This window comes from Nymphaea colorata, chromosome 8, assembly GCF_008831285.2.
Source record: "Nymphaea colorata isolate Beijing-Zhang1983 chromosome 8, ASM883128v2, whole genome shotgun sequence".
Classification (NCBI taxonomy): Eukaryota; Viridiplantae; Streptophyta; class Magnoliopsida; order Nymphaeales; family Nymphaeaceae; genus Nymphaea; species Nymphaea colorata.
Window position 1 is genome coordinate 4,485,875 of NC_045145.1, and position 16,499 is coordinate 4,502,373.

The 16,499-nt window shown below is 37.7% G+C and overlaps 1 protein-coding gene across 1 annotated transcript; it reads left to right on the forward strand.

Annotated features, from left to right (window-relative positions):
• Positions 1–1,912: 1,912 nt before the first annotated feature.
• On the forward strand, positions 1,913–6,315 carry LOC116258492 (protein Asterix). Its single transcript, XM_031635659.2, has 3 exons — positions 1,913–2,198; positions 4,648–4,748; positions 6,088–6,315. Exons 1-3 carry the CDS (start codon positions 2,055–2,057, stop codon positions 6,149–6,151), a joined length of 309 nt encoding a protein of 102 aa, XP_031491519.1. The 5' UTR covers positions 1,913–2,054; the 3' UTR covers positions 6,152–6,315.
• Positions 6,316–16,499: the final 10,184 nt, after the last annotated feature.

Sequence of the window (16,499 nt, forward strand, 5' to 3'; positions counted from 1 at the left end):
AATACGTATGTACATGTGCTCCATCTCCTCTCTTTCAAATATTTATTCCTCTTTTCAAGTCAAATATCTTCTCTTATAACATTTCTCATACCCATATATGCGTATGATATTTTTCTTTTCCTCTAAAATCTTTATTTCTCTTCGAATCAATACATCTTTTTCTCTTAAACTTTCATATATATGTATATGTGATGGTATGTACACATGTATGCATGTCTTTCTTTATATATCTCTTTCCTTTCATAAGAGTGTTTTATCTCTTGTATTCTTTTTAACATTCTTACCTCATGAACTTTCTATTTACCAACTTCAATAAGACCACAAACCAAGTAATAACCCAATATTGGAATCATGCTTGATGGTCTACAATCTCTATCCCTTTTCAAAAACTTTTCCTTCTTATATACAATAATTATAATAACGAAATCTTAGATGTATGTTGTGGTAGGAATGACATTATATGAATGTTGTGGTAGGAATGTTTTACATTTTTTTCAATCATATAGGGTAAATGCATCCATGCATTCTCACCCACTTTATTTCATTTATGATCACAAGCACCTCTCCAAAGGAACTTAAGCAAGAAGGGATGGAGCTCTAGCTAGGTGGTAACCGAATTAGAGCAAAATCTCAAACCTACTTAAAGTCTTAAGAGAACACTAAAGTGATTTCAAAATGTTTTCACAAGTTTTTCAAATGATATTCACTAGTTTCACTTTTTCCTCAAAACATTTCACATTTTCAAGCAATTCTTCAAGAACCCTTTCAAAAGTTTGAAACTCCAAACTTTCAATATTTTCTACACCGCATATAGAATAAAAAAGATGTTTAAGTTAAAACGAAATGCATCAATAATAAACATAGTCCTTGGGTTGATTACCCCCGGTAAAGGCGCCGGGAACGGTCGATCCTCGTACCGACGGGCGAGTCCCTTTCTTTTCTCTTTCAAAACAAAAACCTTATTTTTCTGGAGCACTCCAAAACCAATGAAAATTTTAGGATGCAAACAGTGATCAGTTTTAATTTTTATTTCTTCATGTATCAAGACAAGTTGGGAAATCCATGAACAGATGTGTACAAGTGAAACTGTTTAATTTGTGAGTAAACTATTCTTGTTTTTTGTTCTTGTTTGACATGTCATTTCAATTGATCTTCTTCCTCCTTTCATGGATGGAAAATTCTTGGATGATAAAAAGTGACAACTGTTTGTGCCAAGCAATCCTTCCAATCTCATATCCTGTGAGTGAAAAGAAACAATTACCTTTAGATCTAGAATCTATTACTGTCTAAAAAATTGTCTAGTACATTGTAGCAAATTCATTAAACACTTTGTTAAATTGTTTTATGAATGTGCTCCAATTTTAGGACAGATTCATTGGATAGTAACAATTGCCAAACTACTTCTCAAGATTATACTAACCTTCGTCGCCATGGTCAATTGCTTTTGTATAACTAAACGCGTTCCCCATTCGAGCCAAGTTAGGGATGTCCAAATTCTACTTGAGAAAGAAGACGATTGAGCTTGAACTGGAAAAATCAAACTTAAGCACCTCAGCTCCAGCTGCTCACCGGAGAGCCTAAAAAACATATATTTTCTTAACATATACATAGGAAAATTAGATTTTGTTTTTTAAGTATGCCTTCCAACCAAAACCGCTAAAGTCATAAATGTTACTCAGGAGAAGTAAATTGGGTGGTAAAGCAGCTTGAATATTCAAATCACATAGTCCTTGTGATGTTTTAGTATGTTACTCAACTCGATTGCAAATGGTAATACGCCGAATTAAGGAATGTACCGTCAATAAACATTAAAAAAAAAACTTCCGACAAAACTAATTGAACTTGGTCGAAATCGTAGAAAAGAAAGCGTTATAACTCGACGCGTTTGGTTTGCCTAGTTTCTGAATCGAATTTCAGTAAAGCCTAGGTAGTCAAGCGCCATCTTCTCTTTATATCTCCTTTTGTGAGGGAGAACTGAGAAGCCGCAAGTTGGGTAGAAGAAGCCCCCCTCTCTGTGCAGGGCACAGGGGAAGCTTAGAGAGAGAGAGAGAGAAATGTCGCACTCGTTGGCAGCGGATCCGAGGCAGCCATCTGCTGCGAAGCAATACGTCCCGCCGGTGATCTCTCCGCAGGACGCCCCCATCGACTACGCGGGCTTCATTGCGGTCATCTTTGGCGTCATGGGCGTCATGCTCAGGGTATTTCATACTGACCATGCTCTTTTTTCTCCCCGTCCCTTTGCTCCGTCGTTTTGTCTTTCTTTTCTTTCAGTAGGATTTTGGTCCGACTACTTGCATATGATGGTACTTGGTGGGAGTATTCGGACGCATCAAATTGCTCAGGAAGGTGGAATAAGATTACGAAATTTCATTATGTGTCCAAATCCCTACCCTGTTATGTGATGAGTGGTTGCCTTCAAGATCATTTACCGATCGAGCTTCGCTGAATGATTTTGGGAGTCACCTTACGTTCTTGTTTGGTCCTCCTTGAATCCGAATTAGGGCGTTGGTCTTGCCTGCCTGGTGCACTAGAACTTAGGGTTTTGCTATATGTTGGATTTGATTGTGTCGAATTCCTGAAACCTCCTAAGGTTTGTAAGTTTTATTCGCAAGATTTCGCCTTAATTTTGTTTACTTTGGATTTGGTTTTTCTCTACTTAAAGGAAGAAATTTAGTTTTTTTCTTTAAATTCCCAATTATGGTGATCTTCATAAACATTTCAAATATTTGTGGTTTATCTCCTTCTCTTCATCTTATATGTGGGTTCTATTACATCGAATTGTTTTACAAACTATTTTATAATATATTGAACTTAGCTTTCTTCTATCACATAATGTTTGTTTTGGTGCAATGAAAAGCTATGCTTAACAAGTATACCTAAGAATTGTTTGTAATCGAATCCAAGTTCTAAATCAAGGTTCTCATTTGGTGATGGTACTATGGTTTCTTTGGCATCAGTCAAGCAAGGGATTAAACAAGGGGACGGAGAAGAGAAGTTGAGAAAAACGGGGGTGTGTTGTCATCGTCCTCATGAGGACTATGGCCTATGGGAATGTAGTTCAAAAGGGGAGTGGTAGGTCAAATTCCCTCTTATGTCCCAGAGAGCATCAGAGGGGATTCAGTAAGTTTGAATCTCTTTCTCAAATTTGGCTCTGAAAGAGTAACGGTTTTAACCTTCTAGGCACTATCTGGTCCATGGAGAAAGGTTTGTCTGGAATTATGAGTTTAACTGTATGTAACTGACGGAACCCATAGATAGGGTCTACCTAAGAGGAAATCTTATCTTGTTGTTTCATAAGACTATGGTTATTGAATGTTGAATCGATTCCAGTTATGGTGTTCAGCCACCTTTTCAGCACGGAATCATGTGGCTGGCTCACATTGTTTACGTGCCAACATATAGGTTATTTGTGAAGCGTGAAATGCACTTCTTCATGTAACTTTTTTCTCAAATGGAGTCAAGTCAAAGCTTTTTCCTACAACCATACAACCACGTAAAAAAGATGAAAACATGGTCACAGAAATAGTTATAAAAAGAAACTAGGGCACCTTCCTTTATCTCTTTCTCCGTAAAAAGGGTATGCCATGCTCATACTGCATTTGGCCATTATTTCTTTGTTAACTGTTGTTACCAATTAAGAAAATGCTTCAAACTGTCCAGTGATAAATTGCCAATCAAACAGTTCACTGTCCAAATTATGGACGATTGTTTGAGCACCATTTGGTATCAGCATTTGTCATCACCAGCGCCACATGTCAACTTATTACCTTGGCCTAGGTGGGATTGGAAACTCTAGTTGAAGTTGCAGTGTTGCACTTTTCTCCTGCCTTGCAATTTATACTGGGGAGAACGACTGCTCATCCACTATTTATGCATTTCCTCTAACTTCCATTCACTGATGAAAGGGCTTGACAATTTTCTACTAAGATGTGAAGCAAGTTTCTAGCAAGTATCTGCATCTTCGTTCACACCAGAGGTTTCACTGATCATAAACATACAATGGTTAAATGGTAGAGTGGTTTAGCTTGGTCATAGATCTCAGTTTTTGTTTGCTTCTATATTCTTTCCCTGAGGCGATTTATTTTAAAAAAAAGTTCTTTTGCATGGACTTTCTTGTTGAGAAATCAAGGAATCAGCAGATTCTGACTTTTGTTATGTAAACAGTGACAGACTTGATAGTTATAAACAGCAAAGTGAGTGACGGTGAGCTCTTACTGAATTTTTGAGGTTCCTTTTCTACGCCGTCCACTTACTCCAGATTTCTTCGGTTTCTTGCTTTTCTGCTTATTTTGTTGTCACTTTAGCTGGTAGAAAGTTCTATTTGTTTCTAAATTCATTCAGAAAGTCTAGGGTGCATATTTTTGAGATTGGAGGACATTTTTTCTTATGGTCATCCCCTGATTAGGGCTTCTTCTACTGGTACTTATTGGCTTCCTTTAAGTTTATAATGTTAGATAACTTGGTCTACGATAGTCTCAGTTTGAAAAGAAGTGAAATTTGGGTATAACATGGGCTGGTCTAAAGCATATCAGCCTCTTTTCTAGCAGTGTTTCTGCTCCTTGGTGTTAATACACTTTTATATCCTGGAAGTTGTGCTATTTGCAATTTTACTGTTCATCTGAAATATTGACTTTCAACTTGATGCAGTACAAGCTTTGCTCATGGCTGGCTCTCATCTTTTGTGCTCAGTCACTGGCAAACATGAAGAATATGGAAACTGACCTCAGACAAATGTCAATGGCATTTATGTAAGTTCTTCCTGCATGAGCTTATGGACTGCATGACTGAAGCAGTTGCAATTTTATTTTGATTACTACATCAATGTATGATAGCTATACATTCTTTCATTCCTGTTCATTGTTGTGATCTTTATAGAAATATCCTCGGACAGTGATCTGGACAATGGTCTGAAACAAATGATAATGGCCTGGAAATGATTTTCCTGCACTGCAGTCAATGAACATTGCCTAACAATGACTGTTGCATTGCATGTTATTGATTTTTATGTTTTCTTAAGGTTATCTATGGGTATCTGTTCTTTGATATTCTGATAACAAAAATCAGTAGATATATTTGATAAATATATTGTGCATTGCGAGAATTTCGTAAATTATGAGAAAACATATTATCATATGAAAAGCTTCTGCAATGGTATGAGAATTGAACAAATGTACGAACAGTGGGAAAATAACTTCAGTGTAGGAATGAAAATATCAGGGACTTTCCAGATTTTCCTTTCATTGAATATCTTGATAGCATCCATACTTAAATAAATGTCCCAAATAGTTGAAAAAATTTCCTAGATTTGCTTTCAACGTATTGGGCTGGTTATGCAGCTTTATCATTTTGGAAGTTTCATTGAGGAAAAAAGATAATTGTCAATCCGCACATCCAAGTTTGAACTCAAAACGCATAACTGTTCAGGAGGCTTTTTTTTTTTCCCTTAATTCTAACACAAGATCTGCCTGGATAATTCAATTATCTACTACCATTTCCTACCTTCTTTCCAAGCGCTCTCTGTTGGCTTGTTTGTGGGCGACTTTGTCGAGTTTGCCCTGCATAATTAAGGTGAGTGATATTGGGAAAACTGAGGTAGTGAGGGCATGTTGAGATCCTTAAATGCATCATATGGAGCATGATATTGTAAAGCATACATGGTCCACCCAGGAAGGATTATATTTCTACTTGTGACTTCTTTTGTGCAATGGCATATGGATAGCTGGTGTAAAACTTAAGACAAATAAAAATGTTGCTTCTGTCTTTCATTATTTTCTGTGTGATGAGAGTCTTCCAGTTTAAAAATACCTTTATATATTGGCATTTGTCCAGGAAGCCAAAAAAACAGTTTCAATAGATGAAAATGACTTTTGGACTGACGATCCATAGCAACCTCGTCTAGAGAACACGTTTAATATGGTTAATCGATTAATGCCAGACAGTTTTCCTCAATTTGTCTTGAATGGAGGTTTCAATTTCGTTCAAGTTGCCATTTAAAAGCAAAGAAGCCAAGTCCAATTGGACAAATTATCAATTTTTGGGGTTATTTTAATTATATATTACTTATTGGCAATTGTGGACTTTTACCAGGTTTGCTATCATGGGCTTGGTCACCAACTATTTGACGGCTTCAAGACAGGCAGCAGGAAAATGAATACCATCACCAATGGCAATCCTTCATTTATTTGTCATAAAAGTTTGGCTGTAACATTTTCAAGGAGACAATAAGGGACATGAGAAAAGCGCACCATTCTATTTGTAAGTCATCTGATGGTTTATCTGAGATGGAATGGTTAATTTCCCGATCTATTCTGTTTTGAGAGATCTAGTTTGAAGTATTTCGGTTGCTTCTTGGAGTGTATTCGAGGTGGAGAAAACAATTCTGGTTGGTACTAAGAAAATGGATAGCACCATCGCTTTTGATAAATTACTTTCACCTTCTTATTTCTAGTATGTTGACCTTGAGAACGGGCGCCAACCATTTTGAACTAAAATGGAATATTATACAAAATTATGATTAAATTTGAGGGAAACAAATGCACTCATGCTTGAATATATTTCGGAGTTTGAATTTAGGAATGTACAGCACAAATTTTAGATAGTTGAAGGAATTGTGAGTTGCTTGCCATTTAACAAAAAGTTGGCACCTTTTGTATGAGGAATATTCAATTGATATCAAGTGGTGTTGCAATTTTTGCCTGGTTGGCTTGTCAGCATACTGTCGATGGTACGTTAAAAAAGAATATAATTCTAGTAGTGTTGCACATCAACGAGGCTCACAGGGGTGGTAACTTGATCACCACAAGGCTACTTGTTAGATCACTGAGATGTACAGTGGAAAGATTCGATGTTCTGTGAGTCTGCATCAAGAGGGAGAACGGACTTGGTTCGGCTTTAATTAGATATAGATAATAATATGATATCCAACCAATGTTTGGCAGAGGACGCATTTAGAATGTAACAGGACACTCCGAGTTTGCCTCTTCAAAAGAATCTGAGTTCTTACCTGGACCTCAAAAAAGTGGTTTTGCCAATATCAGTCTTTCAAGTTGAATTGGTTGATGTATTGCATTGACTTCACTTCACGGAAATGAAAGCTGGCTGATACGCTCCTGTTTCTCTTATTTCATTAAGGTTGTTAATTGTTTTACTTTTAATATGTTAATTTTGTAAATGTGAAAATTTGGAAATTAGCCTGGCTTTCCCTGGTTCAAGACTGGTGTCATCCAATTTTTGGTATCTTACACATTGATTCTCCTCTCATGCCAACATCAATTATTGCTGGGCACTTGCAGTAGAAAACTTTGGTTGGTAGGTAGATGGTGTCACTACCATGATGACACGAATGAATTTAAGTTGGTAGGAGCTTTAAAGATCTTTTGTTGTGCTAGTTGAATATCTTCTTTGCTAACTTGAGGATTAGGCTTGCACTTGTTAAATTGTCCATTTCATAGTTGGCAAACCCGTGACTTGGACTCAGATCAGCAGATGACCGGGTCATGGGGTCAAAAAGTTGACTCGGTGACTCGATGAGTTCACTTGTTGACTCAGTCAAGTTTTAAATAACCTGAATCAGGCAAGTCAAGCCTAGTTCGGCCGAGTAAGGGGCGAGTCAGGCCAACCTTGACTCATGGCCAGGTTTTAAACTACATGCTCTACAGTGCCTACGTCCTAGTCCAGAGCAGTTGCTCTGGTTTCATGATCATGATGATCAGACGTTGGACGATCTTTTTGAGTTTGATCTCATGATGTCTTGCAAATCCTGATTTAACATATCCAAACCACCATAACCCTTGGCAACATTTGAAGGCTGGTAGTATATGGAATGCCATAGGAAAATGGGTATGAAAGAAAAATGGAGACAGAATATTTGGAATAATAGAGCTCTGGCCACGACCTGCTGGTTTCTATATCTAGCTGTTTAAACAATCTTCCACCGCTACATAGACTACAGAGAAATATCCTTACCGAATGCGTGCTGCTATGTATGAAGGAAGGGTAGAGTAACATAGCAAGGCAGTTTGAGGTATGGGGTTATATTGTAAAGAAGTTTGGTATAAAAAGAATTCGGCGGATGGAAATCAAAGAGGAACTCAAGCACTGGACCAAGGTAAACTTCAACCGATCGCGGCTTTATAACTGCTCGAACATAACTTTCCATATGGTGAAATGGAAATCATGGTGGAACAGGAATATGTTAGCTCATGACTGGCTGAAGGAGGCTAACCTAAAGAAAACAGCAGAAATAGTTTGGAATAGCTGCAGGGATGTTTTATGGCTACAATTAAAGTGGACAGAAGAGGAGAAAGAATTAGTTATATGGATGACCACATGTCCCAAGTGCAGACAGAAAACAACATCTTGCAAGTGGGAAGGAAAAACTTGGTGTTTGTAATGCTTACTACAAGCAATAACTGAGAGACAGGAATGATGGTTCAGGAAGTTGGACAAGGAAACGATGGTGCAGAATTCAAAGTGCTTGAATGGGGAGTTGAGAAACTCGATATATAATGATCACTAATAATTGCGTAACAAATAACCTTATTTGGAATCGCAGGCTTAACTCGTTTTTGCAGGGAAGGAGACATAGGCCTGAACGCTGGAGGTCAGAGGGCTTTAGTAGAGTAAAATATTTATGTAGACAATTATTTATGTCATTTTCTTTTGGTAAAATGATTTTACAGCATAGACAAACAGAAAATAGATATGTTGATCATTCATTGGAGCATATACAAGCCACCAGTACAAACAGTTTCTGTTTTTACTTCATATCTAAAAAAAGACTACAAATGAGGACAGCTGATAGTAAGATTCTCAAGCTTTAAAATGCGTCATCCTTTAAATAGTCAACATGCGTTCTCTTAAGTCTTGTTATAGTTGAAGCACATGAAGCACAGGCGGAGGCAAATGAGGGCATTGTGTGGGCAATCGCCTACACAGACCCACAGTTTTTTAAAGTTGTTTTTTTATATTGATATATCAGGAAAATTTTTTGTGATTTATATATGCTTCCTTTAAAAAATAGAAATTTTATATCTAATGCACCTTAGCCAGAATTTTCTGAATCCACCCCCATTGTAGCTGCGGGTCACCCACTAACCAGCTTCAACTTATGTTGTAAAAAAAACTATGAACTAAGACAACTTATAGTATAAGACCAATACTTGTTAACTCGTCGAAGATTTTTAATATCATAAATGAGGGATTATATTTAACCATCTTTATTGGGTGTTATAATCCACTTCCCGCTAGGCACATGTGTTCTCCATTTACAATGATTGGATTTGGTTTTACTGCCAATTATAGTAATATAGTCCAAAACTAGCCCAAACGCCTAGTTGGTTAGGATCCTACGTATCTAATATACTACCAAAAAAGATGGTTTTATGGACTTGTGGAAAATATAATGTCGGTGAACATTAACTTTTACCGACGTTTGCAAAAACATGTCGACAATTACACTTTTTTTCACTACGTCCATAGCTGGACGTCGGTTAAAATTACCCGTCATCGATGCATGGTGTCGTTGAAGTTCAACATTTATCAACGTCTGCCATAAGAGTCGGTGAAAGTGAAGAAAACTGTTCATCTTTATCGACACATTAAGGCGTCGACAATAGTCAATGTTTACGTGCGTCTAGGCAATGCCTGTTCTACCCTACACCCATGCTTTTGTGTCGGTGATGACTTTCACCGGCACTTCCTTTATCAACAAAAGAATGAAACGTCTGCCGACGTGTGTTCTATTTCCACCGACATTTCCGAGCCGTCGGTAATGCTTAGGTTTTTTATAGCATTTTGTGCACACTTAATAAGGCACTCACTTTTTTGAACCCCTCATTTTTTCTTGTGATAATCAACAGAAGACTATTCTCAACTCCTGTAAATGGCCTATCAGCTTAAATGCTGCTTACTGGACTTCTCTCTTTAGTGCATTGATATGATTGTCACCCTCATGAGATTTTTCAACTTCTCTTCTTTTTTAACTTCAGTACACACGCACACACACATTCTCTCTCTCTCTCTAACAAACACACACACACACACACGATTTTTTTACCCTTTTTCTTCAATTTTACATATGGCAACACAATTTAGGTTGGGGGACAACATCTCTCACTTGGCGCATAAAACCATATGGCTCCGTTCTATATTTCAGGGAAGAACTTGTTTTGGTTGGTGCAGGTGTAGACTAGAGCACTGTGAGTTTCTGGTGGGAGTGAGAGTGAGAGCTTGGTACATCGAGCCCGGGGTCCTTGCATGACACAAGGGTTCCTGGCCCACCGCATAGGGTGGGTTATAGGTCTTCCATGTGACCCTCAGGTGGGCTAAATGTGACCCTCAGGTGGGCTAAAAGCAGTAGCGAAGTCAATTTTTTTTTTTTTGTTAAGAGCACTTGCCCGGACCAACCCAGGCCAAGAGGGAAGGGGGAAGGAGTGTGTTTCGACACATCGAGCTCTCCCTTTGGGCGAGCATTAAATATATGTAACAAAAGAGCAACAACTCAGTGATCACCACTTTGTAACATGATAGTTTGTCATAGGTACATTAGGTGCATTTTGGCATCTTTTCTAGCAGTGTTTCCCGTCCTTAGTGTTACTACACTGTTATGCCTTCGAAATTGTGTTGCATTGTTCACCTGAAATATTGACTTTCAACTTATGCAGAACAAGCTTTGTTCATGCTGACTCTCATCTTTTGTGCTCAGTCAAGTTTTGTTCATATATTTGTTCATATGTTGGGGACTCCACCACCTTCATGAAATCCCCTCGTATAATCCCTCCGGTTTAGAGTTGCATTGGGACCTGGGTAAACTTACTTCAACTCCAAAACAGATCTTTTGTAGTCCAAAAGAACAATGCCAATCAAGAACCAAAAGACAACCTGATTTTCATCAGTCTAGCCCAGCCAGATGTGCTATACCCTATGTGACATGGGTATGCTAGTTTTGCCCATGTACCGGTGTCAGTACGTGAGTATGGTGACATGGATACGAGTACAGCTGGGATATGGCTGCATTTAAAAACTTTTAAAATTATATTTTCAAACTTAATTTTTTCTCTAATTTTTTACTTTTCCCTTCTTTTATATTTTCCTTCCAATAAGGTTTTATATTTTCCTCTCATTTTTTTCATTTTGAGGTTTTTTTTTGTAGATTATAAGACTATTAATGCTTTTTTTTTCATTTTTATCATTTTTAAAAATATAAGCGTACCCACAATTTTCAAAATTGTTGTGTCCGAACCGGTACCATACCCGCACCCATGTGACATAGGCTACACCCCTTAGAGCGAACATGTTAGCATTTAAATATCAAGAGCTTTGAAAAATATGAAAGTCTCTGAAATGTAATTAAGCAGCACTCGACTATTGTATTGCACTCTGTCCTGGTTCCTCTGTGTTTAGTGATGGAGCAACATGCCGGACGAGGGCGGGTGTGTATATTACCGTGTCACAGTGATGGGGTGGGAAGCGCGCTTCTCGGTCCAAACGAGAGGTATTGTCCTCTTTCTTGTCTTGGTTTATCGACAATCGGCCTGTTCATCGAGCCAGCCAATCCAGCTCAAGTCCTCAACCCAAAAAGGTGAATGGTTGCGGAAGAGTACAACTGTTGGCTGAGAGAAGGGGACCAACTGGAACTGCACCATTTAGGGGTCTGAGAACGGGCAGCTCAAGTTCTAAGAATGAGTTGTAGAGCGTGTGATTTACTCGCTTCACAGCTTCAAAACTGTTGCAGGCATACTTGAAGAAGATCACCGGCCACTTGACCTCTTTATAGTTCACCTAACAATGGTGTTTTGGCCTGATGGAGGTGACTTCCTCCCATATGTCGGCCACCTTGGTCATAATTCTGTGCAAAACCTGCCACCACCACAAATGACCAAATTTTCTTCTCAATTCTCAATATTGGAGAAAGGGATTGTCACTACTGCGATGGTTGATCAAGATAAAACAAGAAGAAAGTGAATCGAAAAGTTTCGTTTAATGTCCTTGAATATATATAGTTGAGCTAGCAACTGAAGAGAAGAATGTGGATACCCAAACTAAGAGACAAGAAAAGAAATGGTCAAACTTTTCTATAACCCAATATCAATAATACAAGTAACTTTAGATTGAATCAAACTTCCATTTTGCAAAGCCCTGTTAGGACATATCATAAGCTCATTAAATCAAGTCACACAGATTATCAAAACAGTTGCAAGCACCCATGTGCAACAATACTCAGGCGTCGGTGCGTGGCACTCCAAACTTTACATTCTCTTTCCTTGTATCTTGGACGGAACTATAAGTTTTTAACTATTAATTTTAATCTTGTTGTTTTTTTGTAGACAATTTTTTATTTTAATCTTGTTGTTTTTTTTTGTAGACAATGTTTGAGAAAAAAAAAAGATGTGAATTAGATGATGAGAAAACCTGTCATTTTTTTCTTATTGTTTTCCACTTAGCCGTTCATCATGATGGATAAGTTAGCCCTTGTTTGATGGACGCTTGGGTGACTCTTAAAACAAGAGTAGCCATTTAATTCTCCCATATAAATAAGATGATAGCAACGGGTCATATTCCGCTGGGCAGGAAATGGTGACAGTCAATCCAAAAGTATGGATTTCAGCTTTATAGTGCACAATCTTTCTTGTTAGTGTTGATGATGAATCTGAGTTACAGAAAGTTCTATGATGGGCTGCTTGGCGAATCAGAGGCTGAGTTTTGGTTGCAAAAATGATGGAAACCTGGTGATTAACTAAAGCTTAAGGAGGACTTGAGGGTTCCTATATGGATCAGGTTGCCGGGTTTTCTGCCCTTATGTGGAACCGTAAGGTTTTCCAAGTGATCAGTTCGGCTCTTGGTGGTGAGCTTTTAGAGGCTTATGTCCATACACGGCAGATATATAGGATGATCTTTGCAACGTTATGCATGGATGTTATCTTGTGGTTTGTACATGGTTGGTTTTTGATAAATGTGGGAGATGAAGAGGTGGCTTCCATCTTCTATCGATCTCCAGTACCAAGACAATACTGGTAACCATGTTCACATTCAAGCGAAGTTGTGCTATAGCAACCATTCATTTCCTTATAGGCTATAGTAGCGACCACAAAGAAAGTCATGACTGGGCATCAATATGTTTTTGTGTTAAATGTCTTGCATATTTTTTCTTTTGTTTTCGCATTGATTTAATTTGCTTCAGTAGTCATGTTTCTGATGTACTTCGTGTAATTCACAATATGCATATGTGGTTTTTCACATTCCCAATTAACTTTAGTTCAGTTCTCTTTTTTACTTTTAGCCTTTTAGGGGGTAAGTTGAAGAACCAAATCTCCGCAACTTAAATGTACTGATTTGGAGTGTCAATCTAGGTGGGAAATACTGTTTTTGTAGTTTGATATTTCCCGATAGATGCTATAGAACTATACACCATGAGCATATGAAGAACCACCTACTGTACACTATGACAAATTGAGACAAAAGCTGAAAAAAGGTGCAGTCACGGTTATGATAGCCTCAGGGACAATTTGTAATGTAAATTTGTATAGAAATGTATAATGTAAATTTCAATGATGAAACAACAATTTGCTTTTAAGTTAATGGTCTTTCTTTGAGTTATATATATATATATATATATATATATATATATATATATATATATATATATATATATATATATATATATTTGTGCAAAACAACCAGTTAGAGACTGTTTGGAAACAGTAACAATATGTTATTATCTCATATATTTGCCCCCAAAAAAGTTGGGTAAATTTATGCAATACTGTTTAATGTGTCCAATGAATTTAACTAATTTTTGGGTTAGATACATGAGAAAGTAACATACTGTTGTTGTTTCCAAATGGCCCCTTAGAGGTTGTTTGGAACCAACGATACTTTGTATCTTATGAATCTATTCAAAAGATTATAGCAGGTTCATGAGAATTAATACTATTGTTCTATGAACCAGTTCCAATCTTGGGAGTAGATGTATGAGACACTTAGAAAATGTCTTTGCTACCAAACTACAACTTCTGATTCAAACTTGTGACCACCAATCATGGTGGATGTCGTCGCTACCACTATACTCTATTTGTGATCAGCTGTTGTCTAATCAATGAACCCATTCTAGGTGCTTTATGATATATCCTTTCCTAAGGTTTGAATACTAGTGCATTCGCAAAATATATCATAATGGATTCACTATGTAATAAAAAGCAACAAAGTCACTAGTGACCATACTTTGTAACATGATAGTGTGTCATAGAGACATTTTTATTAACAAAATAACATGGCACAGGAGGAACGAATATGCATCACCACAGGTAAAGAAAAGGAGGGAGGGAGGAGGGGAGTTAGCGTCTATGTGTGTATGACAAATGTTTTTAGTAACACAAATTACATGTTACAAATGATTTTAGTAACCAACAAAATATAACAGACACAGATTTTCAAGGACTATGCATCAAATGTGATTCTTCTTAAATCATTATTATACTTATCATAGTACTAAGTGAGCGAGAGGTTTATTCCTGCAGACAGGGATGTTCATGGACTATTGTATCAAATGTGGTACTTTTTAAATCATTATTATAGTTGCCATAATTTCAGGTGAGCAAGAGGTTCATTGCTTAGAATGAGGCCGAAGGTGCCCCAATTTCCCTTACTTCTAGAATCCTAAGCTGTGTTGCCGTCAGGAATGATAGCAGTAGACCCTTCAACTTAAATGTTAGACCGCACCACCTTAACATGCAAGAGCATAACACCGAAGATAATTAAACTATAGACCAGCTTTCCCACACGCCTTTAGCCCAACATCCTAACATCCATGATATGAAAGCCGTATTTTTTTTGTTTCACGCATTAAAAAATAAACTCTTAATAAAATAATGCCCAAAGCAACAAAGTAGTTTGAGCCCTGGTACGTAACGTAACTAGCTAAACAGCCCATGTGAAGAGAATGTACCATCTAACAGAGACATCATGATGCGGCCCAATCACACAAAATGCCCCTTTTACCGTAGTTACATGACCTGGACGTGCCAGTTGACATCGTCCATATGTAACGTGCAGCTTTGGCCAAATATAACAAGTGTTTTGGTCCCAAGCAATTGCAGGGACTAGTTGATAGTAAACAAAGAAGGACCTTTGTATAGAAAAAGTGCTGTCAAACAGATTAACAGATCAAAGTAATGGGGTTAGCTTGTCTTGGGCATCTCTTTGCTAATAATGACACTGTAGCATTGAATATTGAACTTTGAGACATTCTGTGAAAAGGCACATGTCTTAAAACTCTGTTTTGATTGCTTAACCAGGTTATGGAGTTTAAGGTAAACGGAAGGGAACCCACTGTTTGAGTGAGAGGCTGTAGCCCTCCTCCTTAAGGCTGGGCATCAGGCCAGGCCACCGGCAAGTACCCGGTACCCAGCCTTACTGGGGCCCAAGCCCGGTCCTATTGGGTTCGATAAATCCAGGTGGACTCGACATTTTTTTATATTTATTTTATCAATTTATATATATAAATATAATATTTTATTATGATTGATTATATTTATATATTATTATATATTAAAAAAATAATTTAATCGGGCCGGGCTTTGGCTGGGCTCAGGCTCGGGTTTGAATGGTCAGGCCGGGTAGGGGCTTGAGTTTCGGGTGTCGGGCCTTCTCGGGCTCAGCACCTTATCGGGCCGGGTCGGGCCAGCCCGATGCCCAGGCTTACTCCCCCTTCCTCTCTGCCCTCAAGGTCAAAAACTGCTTTAAACTACCGATGATTTAATTTTTTTTGTCGTTATATGTAAGACCCAACTAAGAGAAACCAGTTTTATCAAAGAAACCTACAAGTTTTATGGAAAAGCTATAAGATTAGAGTCGGTGGGGTTGTTCTTTTATTGTCCCAACCTTTTTGAGGGAGGCTTTTCATAACTTTCCTCCCTCCCTTCCTTTCACTTCTCCACCATAATACTTGTACCTTTTCATTTTGATATGTTTTTTCAAGTTTGTATTTTAGAACATACGCTTGTTAAATGCTAGATTTTCACCAACTTGATCATTTACAAACCTACATTAAAAGTAGAAAACCAAGTTCTGTTCTTGTTATCCAAATGAAACCTAAAGGTTTATCAAAAAGGGGTTGGTCCAACGGAATTGAATAGGACTGGCCGGGCCCACCGACACGCAAGTTGAAGAGTGCCAAGGACGGTACTTAGAGACATTGACACAGACCTTGTACCTTACGAGATGAGTTGATGGGTGGGGGCTTTGACCTTTTTTAAGGCAGTGGGTCAAACCCTACTCACCTAAAACCCTAAAAGTTTTTTTGTTTTTTATTTGGGTATTTGACCATGTCTATGAGACTTCAAGGAAGTTTCACTCTTAGGCCACTTCTACAGTTTTTTAAAAGGCAAATAATCATTATTGAGAAAATTTCACAATTTTTATGTCAGAAAATTTTATCCACAATGTTTAAGAGAATTCATTTGAAAGTACTACTAGCTTTTCTAGGTGAACCATTGGAAGCT